The sequence below is a fragment of the Candida tropicalis genome, assembly GCF_000006335.3.
Source record: "Candida tropicalis MYA-3404 genomic scaffold supercont3.11, whole genome shotgun sequence".
In the NCBI taxonomy this organism is placed as follows: Eukaryota; Fungi; Ascomycota; class Pichiomycetes; order Serinales; family Debaryomycetaceae; genus Candida; species Candida tropicalis.
In genome coordinates, this window is record NW_003020040.1 from 298,565 (window position 1) to 322,546 (window position 23,982).

Consider the following 23,982-nt stretch of genomic DNA (forward strand, 5'->3'; position numbering starts at 1 on the left):
TCGGGCGACAGTTGATCAGAATGACACGACTCCACCCAACCCAGTGGGAAAAAAATACCATCACCACACTAAACATTCACTTATTGTTACGACTAAAAAAAAAAATAAAATAACACAGACGGATGGTAACAGCACGGGACAGTTCTTAAACTAATAACGTCATGACAATTAATGCTTCCACAAAAACAACACTCAATAATGATCCTGATATTTGATTAGAAACACCTGATTTGATTATACTATTATCTCTGTCTGGATATTGGAAGAAAATATTATATGGTAATCTAGCTTTTGATGTTGATGTTGATAATATACTCTCACTTTCCGTGGTGACGGATGAATTGGAATTTAATGTGGATGAATGTTCCAGTACAATTGTAGATGAGATCAATGAGTTGCTTTTCATTTTTTTATTTCTCCCCTTCTTGGTCTTCTTTGACAATCCGTCCGATGGGTTTTCTCTACCCTTATCTTCCGATCCTGCAAGTTCTTGCTTCTTTTTCACTGGCCGTTTTAATAGATTCGCGGCAGGGATTGTGGTTGTCTTCTCCTCATCTTGTGTCTCACCTTCATTTGTCTCATCATATCCATCTTCTTTATCCGCATTTCCCACGTTTTTTTCACCCGACTTCGTATCTTCATCATGAGCTTCATCGTCATCTTCCTCTTGTTCATAATCATTGTGTTCACCATCTATTATTTCATCAGGAGTATGTCCCCAATTGTCTTCCTCGGCAGACCCTTCTTCCTCCTCATCTCTGTCGTCATCGAAATTTTCCCATTCTTTAATCGGCTTTGTATATGGCTGTTTGGTAGCACTTGCAGGTTTCTCTACAGCACTAGGTTTGGACGGTAAAACGGTAGGCTTGATATATCTCGAATCGGGCCACTTCTTCTTCTTTTCAGCTGGTTGTTCCAATTCAGTTGGTGGAGTACAGAATTTATGTCCTTCATAGATCTCACCTCCTTCAGATGACAAATCTAACCATTTACCATTTCTCAAATGACCATAATTGTAAGAAATCCCATTTGAATAATCGTGCACTTCTAAATTCTTAATGTGCATGGAAAATGGACCTTCGGAAAAGGATGCCACTCCTCCTGCCCAAGCAATTGTACCTTCATCATTCTCATCAGCACTCCATAAACTAAACTTGAGAAACATTGGTGAACATGGCATTCCATGTCGATTTTTTCTTCCCAACATTCGGACAGGTTTATCATTTAAAAACCAGGTAATCAAATCTGGCGTCCATTCAACACTATATTTATGGTATCCACTCAATGGAGATGGATGCATCTGATGATATTTTCCACGATCGTAATTAGAAACATTACCTTTAATGAAAAAATTGGTTTGGAATTCATAAGGATCACTGCCGAAAATCTCTACAACATCAATTTCATCTAAATCGTCACTTTGCAAATAAAACGAACTTATAATCCCCTTTCCTGGCGCTCCTTTAATTTCAACATCAATTTTACCATACATAATATAAAAACTTGATGCCAAAGCAGGATTATCAAATTTATCTAAAATAGTCAATGTCAACCCATCTTCATCAAATCTAACACCTCTTCTAGAACTAGTAATTGTAAAATATTTTGTACCATCAGAAAATGATTCAAACACTTTTCTTCCCAATGCTTCATTACTCACCAAGCAATTTGCATCTTTGTATGGATTACATCTTTTGATTTCATAATCACTTTGATCAGTTTCAAATTCAGATTCATTGTCTTCGTCATCTTCATCATCAGTGTAATCTGCAAAAACTAACTTAAGGAAAAGTAACAAGAAATAAAACACACTTTTCTGCATTTCAATGGTTTGATTAAGACAAGGGTGAATAAATGAAAATTGTTTGATATAATGATGTGTCAAGTTCTTCTGGTTGGTTTATATATTCCTTTTCCTACTTTCCTGATTTTGTTTTCGTTTTTTTTTTTTTTTTGCAACCCATTCTTTCTTTTTGTATTTGGCTGTAAGAAAAAAAAACGCGTCTAACCTGTGGGAACGGAAAGAAAAAAAAAAATTTTTACTTTGGAGAAATATTAAGTAAAAAATAACAGACAACCCAACCAGTGGTTTATTGTTATGCCCAACCAACAGCATCATCAACAAATTTTATTGAAAGAATAAGCAATTAAGAATAAAAACGAAGAATACCTTTTTAAAAATTAGAGAATGTATACCGAAGCTCATAGATTACTACTCACATACATACGTTCAGTACGATACATTGAATCCAGTCATTTGTTGAGATCATTTGCTTTCATTTTGGAACAATTGGAAATTACAGACCGTCCACTGAAAGATTTACTTGATCATTACATTGCTGATATTAATTTGAAAATTTCCCCACAAAGCTTTAAAGTGGAGAGAAAGAATCATGAATTAACAGGGGATTTATACTATATTTTTATCAATACCTTATCGGATGATATAATCATGGAAAGTTCTATTTATTCTACTCCAGAATTGACAGCAATAAAACTTATTATTCATGGTATCGTTGAAGCCGAAAATTATCATTACTACATTCTGAAATCTGGTGCTGAACTGATCATCTCCTCAAATACTTCTAAAACCCTACAGGATTCCGCGGTTATGGTGGATCGTTTGATAGACGATGGTTGGTTTACTAGCACTTTGGATCTGCTGTTATTGTTATCAATTAGAACACTTTGTGAATTGAAACAGTACTTGATTGAAACCTATGGGGTCGATAATAATAGCAAAGTTTTGCTCTGTCCCCAATGTAAAGAAATTGTCACAATCGGCTGGCTTACCCCATCAGAGGAATCCTTTCACAGAAAATGTTACGATGTATATTGCCGAACTAACCGTATTGATGCTGATGAATCCCAATTGGTTAGAATTGGACCAGAACCTTCTACCTTATAAGATCAAAACTATCTAAATATTGTGCTTCAACTTCATCAATTATATCCCAGTATAGTTGTTCAACAACTTGGTCGTTGTATCTGTCACTTAATGGTTTAACTCTTTCTTTGGTAGTTGTAATCGGTGGTGGAGCAAAATCGAAATCTGGGCCAGGATTAAGCTGTACCACTCCATACTGAAATGCCGAAAGCATTGGGTAATATCCTAGACTTCCATCATCAGTATTTCTATAATTTGGATTCAGCTGCTGTCTTGTGTTTGGTCCCAAGTTTATATCTTCTGTATCTTCAAGATTTGTTGGTAAGAATGAATACATATCGGTGATAGACTCTTGTTCAATACCGTTTTTAAATACGCGTATTCTGGATTCAGGAATTATTGGTATATTCTTTGTCTTGTCATCCATTTCAATGATTGCCTTCTCACCAAAAACAGTAACCGGATTAAGCAAATGTTCCATAGTTTTGGTAGTGGTATATTCGTATTGTTCATAATACAAAGCATTCTTATACTTGATAGGAATTTGGTCTCTCAAAATGTTTCCATGTTGGTTAAATTTGACATTATCTTGGATATTCTGTTCAACCTTTTTCTTTTTTCTTCTTTTTTGTTTTTGATCACGTTGAAGGATACTTTTCTCCATAGTAAATTCTTCAATCGCTTTTCTATGTTTTTCAAGTGGTGGTAATTCAACCAAGAACCCAATAACATCGCCAGTACGGAATCCGCCTTCAACACATAATTTTTGTCTTCTACTGATTGTCATGAATTGTCCATCAACATCTCTTAATCCATAACTATATCCATCAAACCCAACAGGTGCTTCTAAACTAGCCTCTTTTCTACTAATTCCTATTCGGACATGACTTTTTTCATCTGCTTTCAAGATTCTAAATTCAAAATAATATGAACCTTCTCTTATACAAACATTTGTCCTTGCTGATCTCCATCCTTGAGATGTGGTAATCGTACTTAAATCTTCACTAAGCAATATCCCTGCTGATCTATCAAATAAACTAGTTCTCACCTCATATGGTTTATCATCAGTTGTGGAATACAAATTGGAGACAAATCCTGGATTTGGTCGACAATGTTTATATTTGAATCCTCGTTTATTAAAAGGAAGATCTTCAATTTGTCCAAATTTAATTCCTTCTATAGTTATAACTTCATTTTGATCAGGAGTTGATGAAGGTGCTAAATCCAGATTTTTAAATGGTACGGGTTTTAATCTTGGATGAATAACAACATTATGTTCCTTTTGTTTTAATTTTGATTTTCGTTGAAGTTCTTCTTCTCTTTTTCGTTCTTTGAATCGTGTTAAATGCGTCTCCTCGGACTGATTGTCCCCAATTGATTCATTTCCTTGAACTTGTGGTTCAATTGATGGCTCTTCTGAAACGTCTTTGTTCATTGGTGTGTCTTAGTAGCTACGTGATGGATCAGAAAAGAAAGTGGTTTCATTAAGAGAAAAATTTCACCAATACAATTTCAATACACTATTGTCGTGCGAAAATCAAACAATTTTGTTGATGAATTAACAATATTATTAAAAACTAAAGCATAAATATTACATACTACTTATTATTACCATACTTTCCACCATTTCTTGTCTCTTTCACTAGCTTTTATTCTATCAGTTGCTCTTCCAGTATCATGCAATAATGCTTCACTCTTAACTAAAACTCTACCTTTGGTGTCTTCAAGAACACTTTCCAACACAATGGTTCTCTTATCATTCTTTTCACTTTCCTTCATCTTTGTTTTAACAACTAAGAATTGATTAGCAAAAGTAGGACGTCTATAGTTTATAGTCAAATTTTCCACTTTAAAATCATCTTTCAAATTAGAAGTTGTAAACTTGGATAATGATGCATTACGTTTATAAGTTTCATTCAACAAAGTAGCAATTATACCTCCATGGACAATAAATGGATATCCACATAATCTATACCCAGCATGAATTATAGCAACACCTTCATCGGTTTCAATATTATGGAATATCACAGGTTTGATTAAAATTCCTCCCGGTTTACTTAAAGTTTGATTGGTTAAAGTAGGTTCACGATATTCCTCTTGGTTTTTAATTTTAGTTTGGTTGTCCAAAATATTTCTATCAAGATTTTCCCAACTCAGTAATTTATACCATTGATGGGAATTTTTAGGATGAGCTAATTGTTGATAAATAGGTAAATTTTTCAATTGATATTCTAATTGCATAGGTAACATCTTAAATTTTGGATCTTTTTCATCTATTTCAGTATATTTTTCATAATAATTAAATAAGGTTTCGTTATATGATAAATAACTTCCAAATAAAAAAAATGCCACTGTAGTTTTCCAATTTATCCATGAACGATTTCTAAATTTAGGAAGATGATCAAATGGAGAATCATAATGTGATCGAGTTGCATAGCTTCTATAAACTTGAAAATGTCTAATTGTAGACCTTCTTGTTTGAGCAAACATTGTCGTGATAATAAGCTTGGTTAAGTGGAGTGGGGTTTAGGATTACTTTTCTGGAAGTATTTTTCTTCCGCATTTTTTCTTTCTCTCTCTTTCTTCCCCGTGGTTATACTTTTCTCTCTAACCACTTTGTTTCTTGTATTACAAGTGGAGAAACTATGATTTTACAATTGAGTTAAACTTAACGAAGGACAAAGCCATCACTGTGATAGGTTTGGTTCATGAGGGTATCTGAATTAAAAAAAAAAAAAAATAATCTTGAAGAACTTTTCTTCCTTTTGTAAGAATTAGTTCAAATCAACAAAAAAAGAAAATGGACGAGATAAGAGTCGAACTCATGACCTTTCCCATGCTAAGGGAACGCGCTACCAACTACGCCACACGCCCGGTTTCTTGTTTTTGTTAACATAGCTTGCTTTTGTTACCATGTTTAATATTCATATATACACGTGATATTAATGGAATAGACCAATAGAAAACACCATTAGTTTGTATCTATTTTATCATTTAAACCGATAGAGATGTTTCTAAAAATAATATTTTACACACTAACTATGTTTTTTCAACAAATCTTAGGATTTTTGAGTTTTTCGATATTTAGTATGTTTTGGTAAAATTCTTGCTGCAAAATATATATATATCAATTACGTTGTTGAATTTTACAAAAAAAAATCCATTAACGGCTTTGCGTAATTATCAATTACCATATTAAAATTTATAATTTATATTAAAAAAGTACAAACGTCTAACCGAACGTATTACTCTTTTCTAAAATACATGCATAAAAAAAGACACTTACAAAAAGTATCTAAAACTAGAACTGAATATGTTTAAAATTTTTTTTATAAGTTCCTTATTTTCCTCCCTTTAAATCAAACATTTCTTTGCAAATCATCCAATTCAATATCTTCAACATTTTGAGCAGCGGCTTTAACACCCTCATCGCCTAATTTTTCCATCATATCACCAGTATCGAAAGTCTTTGGAATAGTATGTTTGAATTTTCTAGCTGGAACACCTTCTTGGAATAATTTATCAATTTCTGCGAATGTTCTACCCTTAGTTTCTGGCAATTCAAAGTAAACCCAGATGGCAGATAAGAGTGCAAGACCAGCCCATAAGAATGCAGCCTTGGCTTTCCAGTTCCATTCTGTTGGGTTCAACATATATGGAGTAACAATTGCAACAACAATACCAGCAATATTGAAAATATTTCTTGCAATCATAACTGTTTTGGATCTCAATTGTGCAGATGGCATCTCACCAACAATACAGTAACACATCGGACCGATGGTTAAATCGTACACAAAAGTGTAAATCATAAGCATACTACCAACACCCATACTAAGAGATTTGGAATTGGAGCAACCCAAACCACCAGTAAGAGTCAACAAGACAACAATACTGATCAAACCGTAGAAGTAAATTTCAAAACGACCCAATCTCTGAGACAAGAACCAAGAACCAGTGGTACCAGCAATACCTAAACAGTACTGAATAATTGAGAAAGTGAAAGACATGGAGACGTCAACACCGGCATTTTGGTAGAAATAAGTAGAGTAACCCATCAAACTTGAACCAGTAATGTTTTGAATCAACCACACAATAGCAGCAATTCTAGTTCTTCTCCAGTTGGAACCCTTGAAACATTCAATGATAGAACCACTGGTGGCAAGAGCTTCTTCTTCTTTGATGGTCATTTGAATTTTAACCAACATACTTTGAGCAATGATATCTTTACTTGGCATGTTTTTGTTGTCAGATAATAAACGGGTTAATGAACGCTTAGCTTTTTCAAATTGACCAGTACGAGCCAAGAACCAAGGCAGCTCTGGAGCAAGTGCAGTAGCAATAATGATAGGTACTGGGAAAGCCCATTGAATGGCAATACCGATTCTCCAAGCATTAGGATCAGTCAGACCGGAAATACCTTTCAAGACACCAGAAGAAATCAATTGGCCAATGACCCAACAACAGTTGACAAAAGTAGTAAGATAAATACGTAATGGGGTTGGTGAAATATCCATAGCATAGGCAACACACATGGTTTGATAACTACCCCAGTTGATACCCAACAAGACAAATGAAACCATCAATACATCGACATTAGGGGCAAAGAATTGGATGAAAATCAAACCAATAGTAACCATCAAAGCAGGAATAATAGTACGTTTGTAACCAATTCTATCAGGCAAGACACCACCAATATAAACACCAACCAAGGCACCAGTTTGGTAACACATAGACAAACCAAGTTGATCCTTAGCAGGAACTTGGTATTGGTCCAAGTCAGGATAATATTTACCGAATTTTCTTGCAAACCCTTCATAAGCATAGAAACTTGCAAGCAAGTTGGTATCGTAACCTTCCATAATAATAGCAGCAGATAAGACGACAGACCAGAAACAAGCCTTTGGGAACATTTTAAGACCTTCAGAAAGAGTCATATTTTTATCTCTTTGATCTTCATCTCTTGCTTCATTGGACATATCCAAGAATTTGTTGATATAATCATCAACATTTTCACCACTACCACTTCCGCTACCACTACATCCTTCTATATGTCCAGTAGAAGCTTTGATTTCGGTTGTATCAATAGATACTTTAGACGACAGCTTCTTCAATGAAGTAGTATAATCGTCTTTATTCATTGTTACTTATCTAGTTTGTTTTGTTTCCTTTCTTTTTTATTGGGAAGATTGATGGAACCAAAAAAAAATATACTTATCAAATTACCGGAAATCTGGTAGCATTTATAGTCTTGATATTGTTTTTTTTTTCTTTTATTAAAGATACTTAACTCAGCATTCTTTGAAAGGCTTTTTGATTTTAGTCACTTCATAGGAAATGCTAAACATAAAGCGACAAATTTTGCGGCCACGTCACGGAACATTTTTCGCAAAAATATTTATTCTGTAAAAAAGGAAAAGTATCATACTATACGGCGTGGTGCAGATGTGCGTCATTTTTACATGGTTACCTGTTAAAGAAGATCCAAAGGATAATATATCCCAAAATTGTACAATGTAATGTGTGCTATATATCGGACCAAGACGGTCAAATAATTAATCCGAAATCACTATGGACCAAAGGCTGTACTTCTGTAAAGATATTTACAATTTGTAAGTTTGAAAAACATTTTTTGAAGTAGTCACGGTTTTGTACCATGGGCCACAAATAGAAAAATGCACACTAAATACTGGCGACGATCGTGTCTATCCATAAGGCGACACTAATTTTGCTCTTACAGTATCCGTATTGACAAAAATTTTAGCATATTCTTATAGGTTGTGTTATACTGATACTGATTCTTAATTTATGCAAAATGTAGAAAAATTTCAAGTTGCAAATATGCATTAATTTAAAGCATTAATATATCCTTAACCGAAGCAGAGTGCCCACTAGCTTGTTGGGTAAGTCATATATGTGACACCTGAATCATCCCACTAAGCAATAAGATACACTAACAAAATATTAAAATTCATAAAGTAGCCGTTCATAATTGAACCCCCCCCCCTTTATTTGGTTTCATGCTGGATAACAATCCTATTGGAAAAGTTTGAAACATGCGTGTGACACCAAAACATGAACTTATACGTATTAAAAAAGAAACCATTCTTCAATTTCATGTTTTCCCCATGGAGAAGGTCAAGCCTGATTTCTACACATGATAATTCACGCGAGTAATGTCCCGAGTAATATACAGAGAATCATTACGAATATCTCTCCAGGACTAATTGTTGAGTTTTTGTAAATGGCCGAGAATCATTGCGCTTTATAAGCCACCCGGAATTTAACTTCCCTTTGTCTTCTGACCCCAGACAATTGAAACCCCCCGGAAACTGGAGATGCACAAAACAGAAATGGTCGGTCGTTCTAGAGAAGCACACATTACTGTCTGTTCAACTTGAATATCCCCAAAGTATGACGTAATACTCTACAGCATCTTCTTTCTCGTTACTCTCTCATGTGTTCAGGAGTGAATGGTACGGCATTTCATAGGTTTAATGCTTAATTAGTATTTTTTTGATCTCCACCACACGACCCCAATGTATTGCCTGACACGAAGCAAAGAGAAAAAATTTTTTTTTTCTTCTTACACGACAATTAATTTTTAGCCATGCCTACTATTTGGAGGATGGAAATTCTCCACTCTTCAATTTTTACTACTTCACCCCCACATTAATTCTTGGATTATAAACTAAAACTTGTGGTAATAATTTATGAGGTGGCTAAATCACTACGTGTAAATTTTAGCTAACTAGCTGCTCAATAGATTGGGTTCTTAATGAGAAGTCTGGCAAAAATAAAAATCTGGGGAGAAAAACCCACCTAGGTACAGAATTATGATGTTTACTTTTGATCAACTTTGATTGAAAACCTCCTGAACAAATACATGAGGAGTAATGATACCTTTATGGTTTTTGAATCATGAAAAGAAAAAAAGGAATTGAAAAAGAAACGAACTATATTGGGCAATTCTTCCGTAGAATTTTCCGAGATTTTTTGCGGGGTGCATATAAAAAGTCGCCAGATCGGTTGATAAATTAAAATAAATTTTTCAATATTCACTTCTTTTCTTTTTATTAATTGATTGAATTTATTGTTCAGATTTCTTTTAGAAATATAACGATATTGTTGATTTTATTACGTTATTTTACAGACCACTTCTTTTTCTTCAGTGATAAAATCATTAAATAATTACAATGACTATTAATCAAACTTGGTGGAAAAATGCCAGCATCTACCAAATCTGGCCTGCTTCTTATAAAGATTCCAATGGTGACGGTATTGGTGATATCCCAGGTATTATTTCCGAATTAGACTACATCAAAGATTTAGGAGTTGATATTATCTGGTTGAGTCCAATGTACAAATCGCCAATGGAAGATATGGGTTATGATATCAGTGATTATGAAGACATCAACCCAGATTTCGGTACTTTGCAAGATATGCAAAATTTAATTGATGGTTGCCACGAAAGAGGCATGAAAATCATTTGTGATTTAGTCATCAACCACACTTCTGCTGACCACGAATGGTTCAAAGAATCAAGATCTTCATTGGACAACCCAAAGAGAGACTGGTATATCTGGAAGAAACCAAAATATGATGCTGATGGTAACAGACAACCACCAAACAACTGGATGTCCTATTTCTCTGGCTCTGCTTGGGAATATGATGAAAAAACCGGTGAATATTACTTGAGATTATTTGCCAAAGGTCAACCTGATTTGAATTGGGAGAGTGAAGAATGTAGAAAAGCAATCTACAATTCAGCTGTTAAATCATGGTTAGATAAAGGTGTCGATGGTTTTAGAATTGATGTTGGTTGTTTGTATTCTAAAGTTCAAACTTTTGAAGACGCTCCAATTGTTTTCAAAGATCTGATCTATCAACCAAGTGGAGATTTGACTGCCAATGGACCAAGAATTCATGAATTCCATCAAGAAATGAACAGAGAAGTTATTTCTAAATATGATGTTATGACTGTTGGTGAAATTTGTCACTGTTCTAAAGAAGAAGCCTTAAAATATGTTGGTGCATCTAGACATGAATTAAACATGATGTTTATTTTCGACGTTGTTGAAGTTGGTTGTGATGAAAGAGATAGATTCAGATACTTGGGTTGGAAATTGAAGGATTTCAAGAAAGCTATTCAAAATCAAAGTGATTTTGTTAAAGGAACTGATGCTTGGTCAACTGTTTTCATTGAAAATCACGATCAACCAAGATGTGTCACTAGATTCGGTAATGACAAGAAATATCATGACAAGAGTGGTAAATTATTAGCAATGTTACAAACTACATTAACTGGTACTTTATTCATCTATCAAGGTCAAGAAATCGGTATGACCAACTTGCCAAGATCATGGTCCATTGAAGAGTACAAGGATATCAACACCATCAACTACTACAATGCTTTTAAAGAGAAGTATGGTAATGATCCAGATTTCAAAGAAAAGGAAGAGAAATTGTTGGACGTTATCAACTTAGTTGCCAGAGATCATGCTAGATCCCCAGTTCAATGGAATTCTTCAGCTAACGGTGGTTTCACTACAGGTAAACCATGGACTAGAGTCAATGATAATTATAAGGAAATCAATGTTGAAGCTCAACAAAAGGATCCAAATTCAATTTTGAAATTCTTCCAAAAAATGTTAAAATTAAGAAAAGAACACAAGAATTTGTTTATTTACGGAAACTTAGAAATCTTAGATTATGACAATGATAAAACTTTTACTTTTGTTAAAGAATTGCCTGATGCTAAAGCTCCAAAAGCTTATGTTGTTCTTAACTTCTCCAATGAACCAGTTAAATATACTCCTTTGATTCCTGGTGAATTCAAATTGATTGTTACTAATGTTAGTGATTCAGAATTGGATGAAGCTACTTTATCTCCATACGAAGGTAGAGTTTATATTGTCGATTAGATTTGGTTATCTTTTTTATTTTACAGAATTTCTTGTTGTATACTTCTAAGTGTATAGAGTTGATGCAATAGTTATAGATACGAATATATGTATATGTTTACTAAAAGTTACTGTTGAAGCAATAAAATTCTGTTGATGAACAACACAAATGTTACTGGAAAACATCCATACACGGGCTAGAATCCAGGGAGTGATAATGATATACGATTTAATCACTACAAATAACAGTTGGTGCATGTAAAGTAAAATAACATTTTGTATTAAATATCAACAAGAATTAAATCTAAACAGATTCTAATTGCAATCTAAAAAAATAAACTAAATAAAACATAAAATCATAAAATAGAAACCCATTTTAAGCTCTTGATTCAACATCAACATGTTCAACATGTTCAGTGTCGTTAACAACGGCTTTAACACCTTCATTACCCATTTTTTCCATTAATTCACCAGCATCAAAAGTCTTTGGGAAAGTAGTTTTGAATTTTCTAGATGGAACACCTTCTGCAAATAATTTATCCAATTCAGCAAATGTTCTACCTCTCGTTTCTGGTAATTCAAAATAAACCCAAGTAGCTGAAGCAATGGCAATACCTGCCCACAAGAAAGCGGATTTAGCTTTCCAGTTCCATTCAGTAGGATTCAACATATAAGGAGTAACAATAGCAACGATGATACCAGCAACGTTATACAAATTTCTTGCCAACATGACAGTTTTAGCTCTTAATTTAGAAGATGGAATTTCACCAACAATACAATAACACATTGGACCGATGGTTAAATCGTACACAAAAGTGTAAATCAAAAGCATACTACCAGTTGCCATGGATGCAGATTTGGATTTAGCACAGCCTAAACCACCAGTAAGGAATAAAAGAACAGTCATAGCACATAAACCGTAAAAGTAGATTGGGAAACGACCTACTCTTTGAGACAAGAACCAAGAACCAAGAGTACCAGCGATACCCAAACAGTATTGAATGATAGAAAAGGTGAATGACATGGAAACGGCAACACCAGCTTGTTGGTAGAAATACGTAGAGTAACCCATCAAACTTGAACCAGTAATATTTTGAATCAACCAAGTGAAAGCAGCAATTCTAGTTCTTCTAAGATTTGTACCTTTGAAACATTCAAGAATAGATGAACCTTCAGATTCAGCATCTTCTTCTTTGATGGTCATTTGAATCTTAGTCAACATACTTTCAGCAATCAAATTTTTGTCTGGGATGTATTTGTTTTCAGACAACAAACGACTAATGGCACGTTTCGCTTGAGTCAATCTATTCTTTCTAACCAAGAAATATGGAGACTCAGGGGCAAGGAAAACAAGAAGAGCAATTGGTAATGGCCAAGCCCATTGAATAGCAAAAGCAATTCTATAAGCATGTGGATCCGTCAGATTCAGGATGGCTTTAATAACACCAGAAGAAATTAACTGACCAAAGACCCAGCAACAGTTAATGTAAGTAGTAAGATAAAGTCTCAAAGTAGTTGGAGCAACATCCATAGCATAAGAAACACAAGTGGTTTGATAACTACCCCAGTTAATACCCAATAAAACATAAGCAGCCATCAAGACACTAATGTTTGGAGCAAAAAATTGCATGAAAATCAAACCAATAGAACTAATCAAAGCAGGAATAAGAACTGGACGATAACCCCAGACATCGACAAAAGTACCACCAATATAGACACCAATCAAACCACCGGTTTGGTAACACATAGACAAACCAAGTTGGTCTTTAGCTGGGATTTGGTATTCACCAAGATCTGGGTAATATTTACCGAATTTCTTAGCAAAACCTTGATAAGCATAAAAGGAAGCAAGCAAGTTGGTATCGTAACCTTCCATAATAATAGCAGTGGAAATAGCAATAGACCAGAAACAAGCTTTTGGGAAAGTTTTAAGACATTCTTTAAGAGGCATAGTTTTATCTCTTTCATCTTCAGCTCTAGCAGTATTGGACATGTCCAAGAATTTGTTGATATAATCATCAACTTCTGCTCTACTATCAACATTTGAAATATGAGCAGTAGTTGCTTTGTCATCATCTATACTGATGATTGATTCTGAAGCCTGTTTCTTTTCAGGACGGTATTCTTCGGTAGTCATTGGTAATAAGAATAGTTATTGAAATAATTGTAGTATTGATTGAATAACAATGTGAATTTCAAACACAAGAGAAGTGGGATATCTTGTGATATTTATATTCCTATTTTTCTATTCAAATGCAGAGCCTAAAACAAAAAAAAAGACAAAATGTTCTATACTGCTCAGCAATAAACTCAAGTGGTAATTCCTACAAATAAGAAGTAAAACCTTCGGTATATCGGGTTACAAAAATTGATGTATTATAACTTTCGGTCTAGTCGAATTTTAAGCGCCAAGATCCGACATAAGTTGGAGTGCATTTTTCCGAAAATTATTGCGACAGCACATACGAGAGCAACAATTACTATTCGAAGTGTATAGCCAATGGTTAGAGAAAAGGTTTCATCAAGTTTACGGCTGAATGGAATAGACAATTCTCAGAATTTAACTGATATCTTACAGTTTATTTCTGTTTTTATTTAATATTTTTTTGCGAGAGGTACATCTATAGGACACCTATTGTACGGGGATACTCATAAAGATAATCTACACACTCTCTGTGCAATAACCAAACAAGAGTTTTTGCCTCACGCCTGGTTCGCAAGGCGTGAGTACTATTGATAAGTGAAGATCACACAGTTTTTACAAGTAGACATTTCCTCTTCCCCACTTTTATCCAGTTTTTCGCTAAAAAAACCTTAAGTTAGTATTTTCAATGAATAATGGTATCTTGCTGAGTCATGCATTAATATCCAATATGCTAAATGACTATGATGAAAGAAATAGTCATTAACGGACTCCGTGACTTTTGTGTAATTCATAACTTGAATCTATCAATGTGATCACGGATAGTTCGAAAAAGAGAAAATTGGGATCCTTGGATTTTGGAACAAGTACACCTAGATTAGTTTAGTTTTAAACTGTTGTAAAAAAAAGAAAAAAATTAGATTAAACCGAGTATCGTTGCGTGGAATTTCAATGTACCCCAGATTAGTCGTTGGTTGTGCTTTATTTCTTTTGTTCATTCGTTGAAATTTAGAATTATGATTGGATGGTTGGTATTTTTTAGTTCTCAGTATATGCATACCCCAGAAATTAATTTTGCATAATCCAAGGAACCGAAAATTACAGACGGTGGGGGGGGGGGGAGGAATGTTACGCAGTAACTGCGCTTGTTCATTCCATATATTGTTGAAACGGTCAATCTAATCAGGTCATTTGTTTTTCTCAGTTGTTGATGTTGGTCATAGTCTCAAAGGTATATTTCCTGCTCGGACAAATGGTTTTTGCGAAACATATAAATTCAATTCTAATCCGAATTTCCAATGCTTGCTCCTTTACTTTCTTCCCCACTGTTCAACTCAATGATAGTCCAAAATTCCAACCACAAAACACGGCTTAATTTTATTTTTAAATTGTTATAATTTCTTGGTGGATCATTATTATGAAAAAAAAAAAATACGTAAAGAAAATGCATCCAAGAAATGAATTTAGCCAATCATGGGAAAGGAACTAGCTTAGTGAACCAGAACTTGGACGACACAAACCAAAGTGGTTCCTTTTCTCTTCTTGGTGCATGTAACTCTTATTAATTTCAAGGTGTGCCCATGTCAAACTGCTACATTCTTATAGACTATATACTACTCTACTTTATCTATAAAAATTTCTTTGTAAATTGAGTCAAGGTCCATTTCTGTTTGCTTAGCTCAACACACCACTTTTATACATTGATTACCCCATAATTTTCAAGAAGGAATGTAGATATTCCGATAATTATTGCGTTTTGCGAGAACCAATTCGGCCGGCATTGTTCCTTTCTTTGTGATTTGTGGGGGAGGGGAAGGAGAGACACGGCAAAGGTTTCCTATTGTTTATACACGCGGAAAAATTCGTCCGAGAAACATTGCGAGCCGCATAATTGTGGGAAGATTTTTCTTTCTTTCTTTCACATCCAAATAAAATAAACAAAATAAACAAGCCAGTTTTTTCATTTGAATATTCAATATTCCCTTTTTTCTTTTTTTTTTTTTTAGTAAAATCTTCGGGATATTATAATCTTTCGACGTTGACATAAAAAAATAACTATAAATATGAATTAAATCAGTTCTTTTTTTGCACAGATCTTTGCTTTTTTTTCTTTTAAGTTAGATCTTTGAAATCTTCATATTTTTTTATCGATTTTATTGAAGTAATAAAAATTTTAAACTTGAAATAATGACTATTGACTATACTTGGTGGAAAGACGCTACAATCTATCAAATCTGGCCAGCTTCTTATAAAGATTCCAATGGTGATGGTATTGGTGATATCCCAGGTATTATTTCCGAATTAGACTACATCAAAGATTTAGGAGTTGATATTATCTGGTTGAGTCCAATGTACAAATCGCCAATGGAAGATATGGGTTATGATATCAGTGATTATGAAGACATCAACCCAGATTTCGGTACTTTGCAAGATATGCAAAATTTAATTGATGGTTGCCACGAAAGAGGCATGAAAATCATTTGTGATTTAGTCATCAACCATACTTCCGATCAACATGAATGGTTCAAAGAATCAAGATCTTCATTGGACAACCCAAAGAGAGACTGGTATATCTGGAAGAAACCAAAATATGATGCTGATGGTAACAGACACCCACCAAACAATTGGAGATCATACTTTTCAGGATCAGCATGGACTTACGATGAAACAACCGGTGAATATTATTTAAGATTATTCGCTAATGGTCAACCAGATTTGAATTGGGAAAATGAAGAATGTAGAAATGCAATTTATGATTCTGCATTGAAATTCTGGTATGATAGAGGAGTTGATGGTTTCAGAATTGATACTGCTGGTTTATATTCAAAAGTTCAAACCTACCCAGATGCACCAATTGAGTTCCCAGATCAAGAATTCCAACCTTGTACACTTTATTCTCATAATGGACCAAGAATCCATGAATTTCATCAAGAAATGTTTGATAAAGTTACTTCTAAATATGATGTTATGACTGTTGGTGAAGTTGGACATTCATCAAGAGAAGATGCTTTAAAATATGTTGGTGCATCTAGACATGAAATGAATATGATGTTTTTATTTGATTTAGTTGATGTTGGTTGTGATGCCAATGATACTTTTAGATATAAAGGTTGGGATTTAAAAGATTTCAAGAAAGCTATTCAAAATCAAAGTGATTTTGTTAAAGGAACTGATGCTTGGTCAACTGTTTTCATTGAAAATCACGATCGTCCAAGATGTGTTACTAGATTTGGTAATGACAAGAAATATCATGACAAGAGTGGTAAATTATTAGCAATGTTACAAACTACATTAACTGGTACTTTATTCATCTATCAAGGTCAAGAAATCGGTATGACCAACTTGCCAAGATCATGGTCCATTGAAGAGTACAAGGATATCAACACTATCAACTACTACAATGCTTTTAAAGAGAAGTATGGTAATGATCCAGATTTCAAAGAAAAGGAAGAGAAATTGTTGGACGTTATCAACTTAGTTGCCAGAGATCATGCTAGATCCCCAGTTCAATGGAATTCTTCAGCTAACGGTGGTTTCACTACAGGTAAACCATGGACTAGAGTCAATGATAATTATAAGGAAATCAATGTTGAAGCTCAACAAAAGGATCCAAATTCAATTTTGAAATTCTATCAAAGTTTGTTAAAATTAAGAAAAGAATATAAAGATTTATTCATTTATGGGGATTTAGAAGTATTAGATTATGATAATGAAAAATTATTTACATTCATTAAGCAATTACCAGATTCCAAGTCACCAAAAGCTTATATTGCCGTTAATATGTCTAATGATCAAGTTAAATTTAATCCAATAGTCGATGGTGATTATAAATTAGTTTCTTGTAATGTTAATCAATCTGAATTTGATGAATCTGTATTGTCTCCTTTTGAAGGTAGAATTTATATTATTAATTAGACATACACACATATATATATATAGAATAAGTAAATGAGTTAAGTTAATAGATTATCAGTTAATGAAATTTGAGTTAGTTTGTTCATGCTTTTAGATATTAAACATTCAGGTATTTGTTCAAGTCTATTATCATCCAATTTTAAAACTCTTAAATTTTTAGGAATTTTCAAACCTTGAACACATTTGATCTTATTTGAATTTAAATTCAAACATATTAAATCTTTAGGTAGTTTAAATTCATCAATATTTATAAGATTCGCTAAATTCAGTAATGTCAAATATTTCAATCCATTAGGTAGTTCAAGATGCGAACAATCAATTGTTAGATAACGACAATTTGAAATTGTTAAATTTGTTAAATTATTAGGAAATCTGAACTCTTCATCAAGTCGAAAACAATTTATTCCATAGACGAATTCAAATTTATTAGGTATCATTCTCTTTAAATCTTCAATTATTGTATCAGTTTTTGAATCTTGACCATTTATTGCTAAATGAGTTAATGAATCGGGAAATGTTGTAGACAAATAAAAATCAAGGGATAATAATGCTTGTGACCATTTGAATGATTTCAAATTGGTGTATTGTTCAATTGAATGCATCTCCCATAAGTAATAACAATTTTCAATTGATAATTTTGTAATTGAAGTTGGTAATTTCAATTGATCCAATGAAACCAATTGATCACATCCAAGTATGGTAATCTCATTCAAGAAAGTATCATTCAAATCAATGACACTATTTTCGTCAAGTAATTCAAACCCTGCCAGAAATTCATATAATTGTTTAAATGGGAATTGCAAATTCAGATGGGATATTCTAATTTTTTCTATTTTCAAACTTTGTAGATTTTCAGGAAATAAATTCAAACTATTTCCATCAACTATAATATCAGTTAACTCCAACGATTCCAAATTATTTAAATCCAACAGTTGTAGAGTGCCATTAAATCTATCTATTTGACCCAGATATTTCAAGCTTTTCAACATAGTTAAATTATCCAATTTCAAATCAGTTAAATCAACATATTGTATCTCCAATCGTGTAACATTATCACATTCTAAATTTATCAAATCATTAACTTGTGTCCAATATCTATCACCTCTTTGAGAATTGCTTTTAGTAAATTTAGCAATTTTAACCGTTACTTCCAGAGCATTATTAATAATTGACGGATACATAATCAAGCATTCTTTAAAACATTCAAATGATTTAAACATTATATTTTTGGGAAAATATCCATTGAATCTCTTTACTATATCTATCAATGAACCAATATTATGAACCAGAAATTCATTTTCGTGGTCGATATCGCAAGAAACTTGAATATTCTTGAAATTTCTACTAGTAGCACCGCCAGCAACAGCAACGGGTCGAATATACCCCACAGGCATTAATTCATCATCTTCATTAGTTTCTAATAATTTATTAATTATAATTGGATTCATTGAACTATTAGATACTATCCATTTTTTCAGATAACATAATTTTTGAATAATAAATGGTTGGAATACCGGTATCGGCATTAGTTTGATCTGACATGAAAATGGTTGAATATAATCTATGATTTGTTCTATGACTTCATCAGGAAGTTGTGATATTCCCCAAAGAGTATCAACTGTCATGACTAATAATAAACACTGTTGGTTGAGACAAACACAAAAAAAAGAGAAAAAGTATAACCACTACAAAAGAGATGAGGTTGGTGAGTTTATATCATGATAAGATAAAAAAAAAAAAAGAAATTTATACCAATTAGCAAGTGCACGTGATCTAATATCATTCATCACAATCTAAAGTTGCATAATCTACACGTGACATAAATCATATGATCAGTCTCATACAATACATAATATATACATTCACAAATAACGTTAAAACACTTTATATATATATAAAAAAAATGACAAAAATGACAAAAGAACTAAAATATTGATCCTATTTTCTTCCAAAATGACTTCTTTTTGGGTTTGGAAGTACTTACATTACCAGTACTTGTATTACTTTTAACACTAATGACTTGACTTTCTCTTCTCTTTTTCTTCTTCATGTCTTGTTTCACTCGTTCTTCTTCATCATCATCCATACTGATCATTGACTTCACTTTATAGAAATCTTTATTATGCAAATTCTCCATGCTTTTTGAATTAGCACATGCATTATCAGATACTGAAATTATTCGTTTTGTAATACTTGTTACAAAATCCGATTCCTCAGATTCTTCAGATTCAATTGATGCTTCATCATCTTCAGCAAATCTAATAGCTGTTGCCGGTTTTGGTCTTCTGGTACCTGTACCAGAATCAGTACAACCAATTTGAATAACTGGACAAATTCCATGTTTTATACAATAACTTGATATTCTTCGTTTACTATTATAAGGAGTATCTTGATTTCCCAACACAACTAAATGAGGTTGATATTGTTTGAATAAATGGAAAATCATATATTTATTGCCTCGCAAGATTTTCCCGGTGCTTATGGTAGTGCATAGCGTGTCATCTTCATCATCATAATCAAGAACAAATTCAACAGTAACTTTAACTTTCAAATCTAGCTTCGTAATATAAGACATTAGATAAGTTAATAAATTGGAACACTTTTGGAATAAATACTCATCAATCGACGCCTTGGATCTCTTTTTGTTGTTTTTCAAATATTTCAATGGGACCAATGCTCCAACTACTAATGCATCACCATCTTGTAGAATACCTTCAAATTGTTCATTTGTAACTAACCAATCTAAAGATTTCCAAGTATGCTTTCTTCCACTGATTATTGTCAATATTGTTCTCTTGTAATCACTCGGAACACTATTATTTGCTTTGGCGGATAAACTAATACATTTGTAATTATTTTCATTAGAAGTTGGATATTCTTGTCTTTTATTCAATTGAGAAACAGATTCTGAAGGTAATGATGTTCTTCTAGATGATGGGGATAAATAATAAGTTTGTTGATTATCAAATTTAAATTTGTTCACATTTGACGTTTTTGAAGTACTATACTGAGGATCAAGTGCCATCAACTCTTCGTCGGTTAAGCCAGCAAGCGATTTTCTTCTTGGTGGATTTGCCCCGTTGTAATCAGGAACATTTCCATTACCAGCAACAGCCGTCAACAATGGAGAAGAATTAGTACTACTTGTAGAACTACTGCCATTTTCCTTCTCTTCATCTAATAGTTCTTCTTCTTTGTGATAATTTATCGTAGCGTCAGCTAGATTATTTTGAAACAAGTCATTATACTCCAATTGTTGAGAACTAACACTATTTTTCAAAATTGATTTCTCAGGAGGGGGAGGTAATCGTAAACGTTTTCTTTTTGAAATGTATGAGTTAGGATTGCTATTCTTACGTCCATAAGCAAATGAAAACTCATCTAAGGAAACAGGATGGGAACTTGAAGATGCAGAAAAAGTATAATTACCATCTGCTGTTGAGTTATCATTGGAACCATAAATTGGACTATTCAAAGGAGAATCGGAGTCGTATGCTGGAGGATTTATATTGTTGAATGAAACGCATCTTGCAAATTCTGGTAAACTCTTGCTATAAGTAGGGGATATATGATTTATATTTCCATTATGCGAATGAGTATGACTAAAAGTAGTTCTTGGAGTTAAAGAATCTTTCTCAGTAGTAGTATTTGTTGAAGTCGAGTTAGAATTGGTAGTGGCAGTTGTTGTTAATAATGTTGTCATCTAATATTTCTAGTATGTGCTTCTGGTTTTTTTTATTATTCCTTATCTCTTGTAATTTATAGATAGTTGATTATAATAGCAAATTAAATGATTTTCAAACTCTTGGAAGTGGTGAGATATTGAATAATGCAAAAGATGTTTAGGGGGAAGAGTGGCTAAATGAATGGTGATATCCAAACTTGGGTGAGTTGATATTGTAGTAGGAAGTATTAATAATAATAATAAAGGAATTTCGAAACTGAAATGTGAAGAAATTTATAATTTCAATTCGTGGGGGTGGGTAGTAATGGGTATTAAATACTAAGCCAACAAAGGGGGAAATAATTAAACGCAAAATTGAAATGAGAATATAAAGTACAATACAATGACAGTTACAAAAAAGAACAAACAGATAAAAACTCTACTCTACTCTAAACGATTACTCTAAATTGGGATAAAGGATTGGTTGGTTAATAACACGTTGTTTGGTGATAATTCAATTCAAAGCAAGAATAAACTAAAAAGGGCAAATAAAAATCCAAAAGAAAATGTAAGAGGAATTTCAGTTAATTTATATTACTTTATATTGTTGGTGATCGACAGAAACTCACTAAAAAAAAGTAACCCAATTTTTTTAGTGAGTTTGTTTGAGTGGTTGAATGGGGAGTGGGCTGCTTATGTAAGAAAACTGAAGTGTTGGGTAGTGTGATAACCAAATATACTTGTTGTACTGTACATAACCATAAGAAATGACTGCCAAGAAATATATATCTATAATTTTTTTTTGGTTGTTCATGCACGATTATCAATTTGATTTTGTTTAACACATTGTACACGACTCCGCACGCGCGTGAGCACGAGCAGGCACTAACTCCAAAAACAGAACTAAAGCTACCAATTGAGATTTTCCACCACTACTATGACTACTAACCAAATGAAACATAAAAGAAAATTATTTTTTTTAAACTCGTAGTATTGATAATTTAAATTTGCATGTACATCTTGTATGTGTGTGTATATTTAATACATATTAGATTACAGAAAGAAAGAAAGAAAGAAAGAAAGTCATACGGTGTTAAAAACAAAAAACCAAACTTACATTACATGGATCATTATTTTTCTTGGTACAATTCCAAACTTACAGTTCACATTTAGATTAAAATACACAGCCTTCTAAGGAACAAACGAACTATTCTATTCATCTAATGATCCATTTCATAACCATATCGATAAGAGTAAACCTCACGCGTGTCAAGCTTTTATTATATTGGCCAGTCCCTATTCTTGCTCTTGAATTAATTTAACTAAATTTTCCATTTCCTTTTTTTTTTTGGCTTGTGCTGATGACGATCGTATATTTCAAGAACTCAACATTAAAGGGGAACTTTTTTTTTCTCTTTTGTAAATCATAAAAATGTTGTTTCGAGAGAGCAAATAAGGTGAAACATACATGTACACACATGTAATACTCTTTCATTCATTTGCTATACTTTTTCTTTTTACATTATTTACAGATATTTATGTATTGCTCTCATGATTCCCCTCTCCCTTGATAGTGGGAAATATTATCGCGGAGTCGTGTTCATGTGCCTCATTTACGACATGCGTGTCCCTGCCAAAATGACATGAAATTGAAAGAACTTGTATTATAAAGTGAGAGGGGGAATACCAACCAATCAATAGCTGTGATGGAATTGTATTGTTTGTTTGATAAAATAATATTCATTTATTTGTACAATCAAGTTCAAAAAGGATATAGAACCTTGTTATCGAGAGTTCTAGATCTACTTTGTTTCCATTGTATTAGACTACAATGATCGTGACATCCCACCACACCCCCCACAGACAATATGAGTGTTGTTTATAATTGCAAACAGACGACTGAATACACAATTCCATTTGTGTTAAATTAATAATAACCCCGATTGATCGCTTTGTCGGTTACATACCTAATTTGTGATACATCACATGTTCGGAAGTTTTATACCAAAATATAATATATACTTTCTCTTATCAAATTAACTACCGCAACATATATAAGCTCAAAGTTTTAGAAATAGTATACTGGGGTGAGATATTTGAATTATTTGTAACACCTGAGTCGTATCACTTTCTTTGCAAATCACAAAAATTTAAGATGCCCCATGTTTTACTATTGAATTATATATAAAAAGAAAATATTAGTTCACTTTCTCTTCAACGGTACACAACAAGCCATTATAGAAAACACCACCCATTTAGCTCGTTCGTTTTACTTCACATTGTACATTGACGACCGATAACTATTGTTTAGAAACAAAAAACAACTCATCCAATTAATTTATAATAGAACGTTTCATTTACAAATTTATTCCAATCAACAATTGATAATGATTTTTTTTTTTCACCGGATCAATAAAGGCACACTTTATTAAACTACTTCTTTTCCTTAACGACAATAAAGATGAGTGGAAAA

The 23,982-nt window shown here is 33.0% G+C and overlaps 9 protein-coding genes and 1 non-coding gene across 10 annotated transcripts; 2 read left to right on the forward strand and 8 right to left on the reverse strand. All coding sequences in view use genetic code 12, as the record gives it.

The window, feature by feature from the left end:
* Positions 1-145: 145 nt before the first annotated feature.
* On the reverse strand, positions 146-1,822 carry CRH12 (Crh12p; the record flags this gene model as incomplete). Its single annotated transcript, XM_002546571.1, has 1 exon — positions 146-1,822. The coding sequence occupies one exon, from the start codon at positions 1,820-1,822 to the stop codon at positions 146-148; it is 1,677 nt and encodes a 558-aa protein (XP_002546617.1).
* A 1,075-nt stretch (positions 1,823-2,897) lies between these two features.
* On the reverse strand, positions 2,898-4,322 carry ASH2 (Ash2p; the record flags this gene model as incomplete). The annotated part of the gene is made up of 1 exon (XM_002546572.1): positions 2,898-4,322. One exon carries the CDS (start codon positions 4,320-4,322, stop codon positions 2,898-2,900), a length of 1,425 nt encoding a protein of 474 aa, XP_002546618.1.
* A 173-nt stretch (positions 4,323-4,495) lies between these two features.
* Positions 4,496-5,377, reverse strand: CTRG_06097 (uncharacterized protein; the record flags this gene model as incomplete). The annotated part of the gene is made up of 1 exon (XM_002546573.1): positions 4,496-5,377. The coding sequence occupies one exon, from the start codon at positions 5,375-5,377 to the stop codon at positions 4,496-4,498; it is 882 nt and encodes a 293-aa protein (XP_002546619.1).
* Positions 5,378-5,688: 311 nt separating this feature from the next.
* Positions 5,689-5,761, reverse strand: CTRG_06324. Its single transcript has one exon. It is a non-coding gene; the product is annotated as a tRNA-Ala (tRNA).
* Positions 5,762-6,246: 485 nt separating this feature from the next.
* Positions 6,247-8,025, reverse strand: CTRG_06098 (uncharacterized protein; the record flags this gene model as incomplete). Its single annotated transcript, XM_002546574.1, has 1 exon — positions 6,247-8,025. The coding sequence occupies one exon, from the start codon at positions 8,023-8,025 to the stop codon at positions 6,247-6,249; it is 1,779 nt and encodes a 592-aa protein (XP_002546620.1).
* Positions 8,026-10,080: 2,055 nt separating this feature from the next.
* On the forward strand, positions 10,081-11,808 carry CTRG_06099 (glycoside hydrolase family 13 protein; the record flags this gene model as incomplete). The annotated part of the gene is made up of 1 exon (XM_002546575.1): positions 10,081-11,808. The coding sequence occupies one exon, from the start codon at positions 10,081-10,083 to the stop codon at positions 11,806-11,808; it is 1,728 nt and encodes a 575-aa protein (XP_002546621.1).
* Positions 11,809-12,163: 355 nt separating this feature from the next.
* Positions 12,164-13,924, reverse strand: CTRG_06100 (uncharacterized protein; the record flags this gene model as incomplete). Its single annotated transcript, XM_002546576.1, has 1 exon — positions 12,164-13,924. One exon carries the CDS (start codon positions 13,922-13,924, stop codon positions 12,164-12,166), a length of 1,761 nt encoding a protein of 586 aa, XP_002546622.1.
* Positions 13,925-16,117: 2,193 nt separating this feature from the next.
* On the forward strand, positions 16,118-17,845 carry CTRG_06101 (alpha-glucosidase; the record flags this gene model as incomplete). Its single annotated transcript, XM_002546577.1, has 1 exon — positions 16,118-17,845. One exon carries the CDS (start codon positions 16,118-16,120, stop codon positions 17,843-17,845), a length of 1,728 nt encoding a protein of 575 aa, XP_002546623.1.
* A 38-nt stretch (positions 17,846-17,883) lies between these two features.
* On the reverse strand, positions 17,884-19,470 carry CTRG_06102 (uncharacterized protein; the record flags this gene model as incomplete). Its single annotated transcript, XM_002546578.1, has 1 exon — positions 17,884-19,470. The coding sequence occupies one exon, from the start codon at positions 19,468-19,470 to the stop codon at positions 17,884-17,886; it is 1,587 nt and encodes a 528-aa protein (XP_002546624.1).
* Positions 19,471-19,769: 299 nt separating this feature from the next.
* Positions 19,770-21,548, reverse strand: CTRG_06103 (uncharacterized protein; the record flags this gene model as incomplete). Its single annotated transcript, XM_002546579.1, has 1 exon — positions 19,770-21,548. The coding sequence occupies one exon, from the start codon at positions 21,546-21,548 to the stop codon at positions 19,770-19,772; it is 1,779 nt and encodes a 592-aa protein (XP_002546625.1).
* Between the last annotated feature and the right edge of the window lie 2,434 nt (positions 21,549-23,982).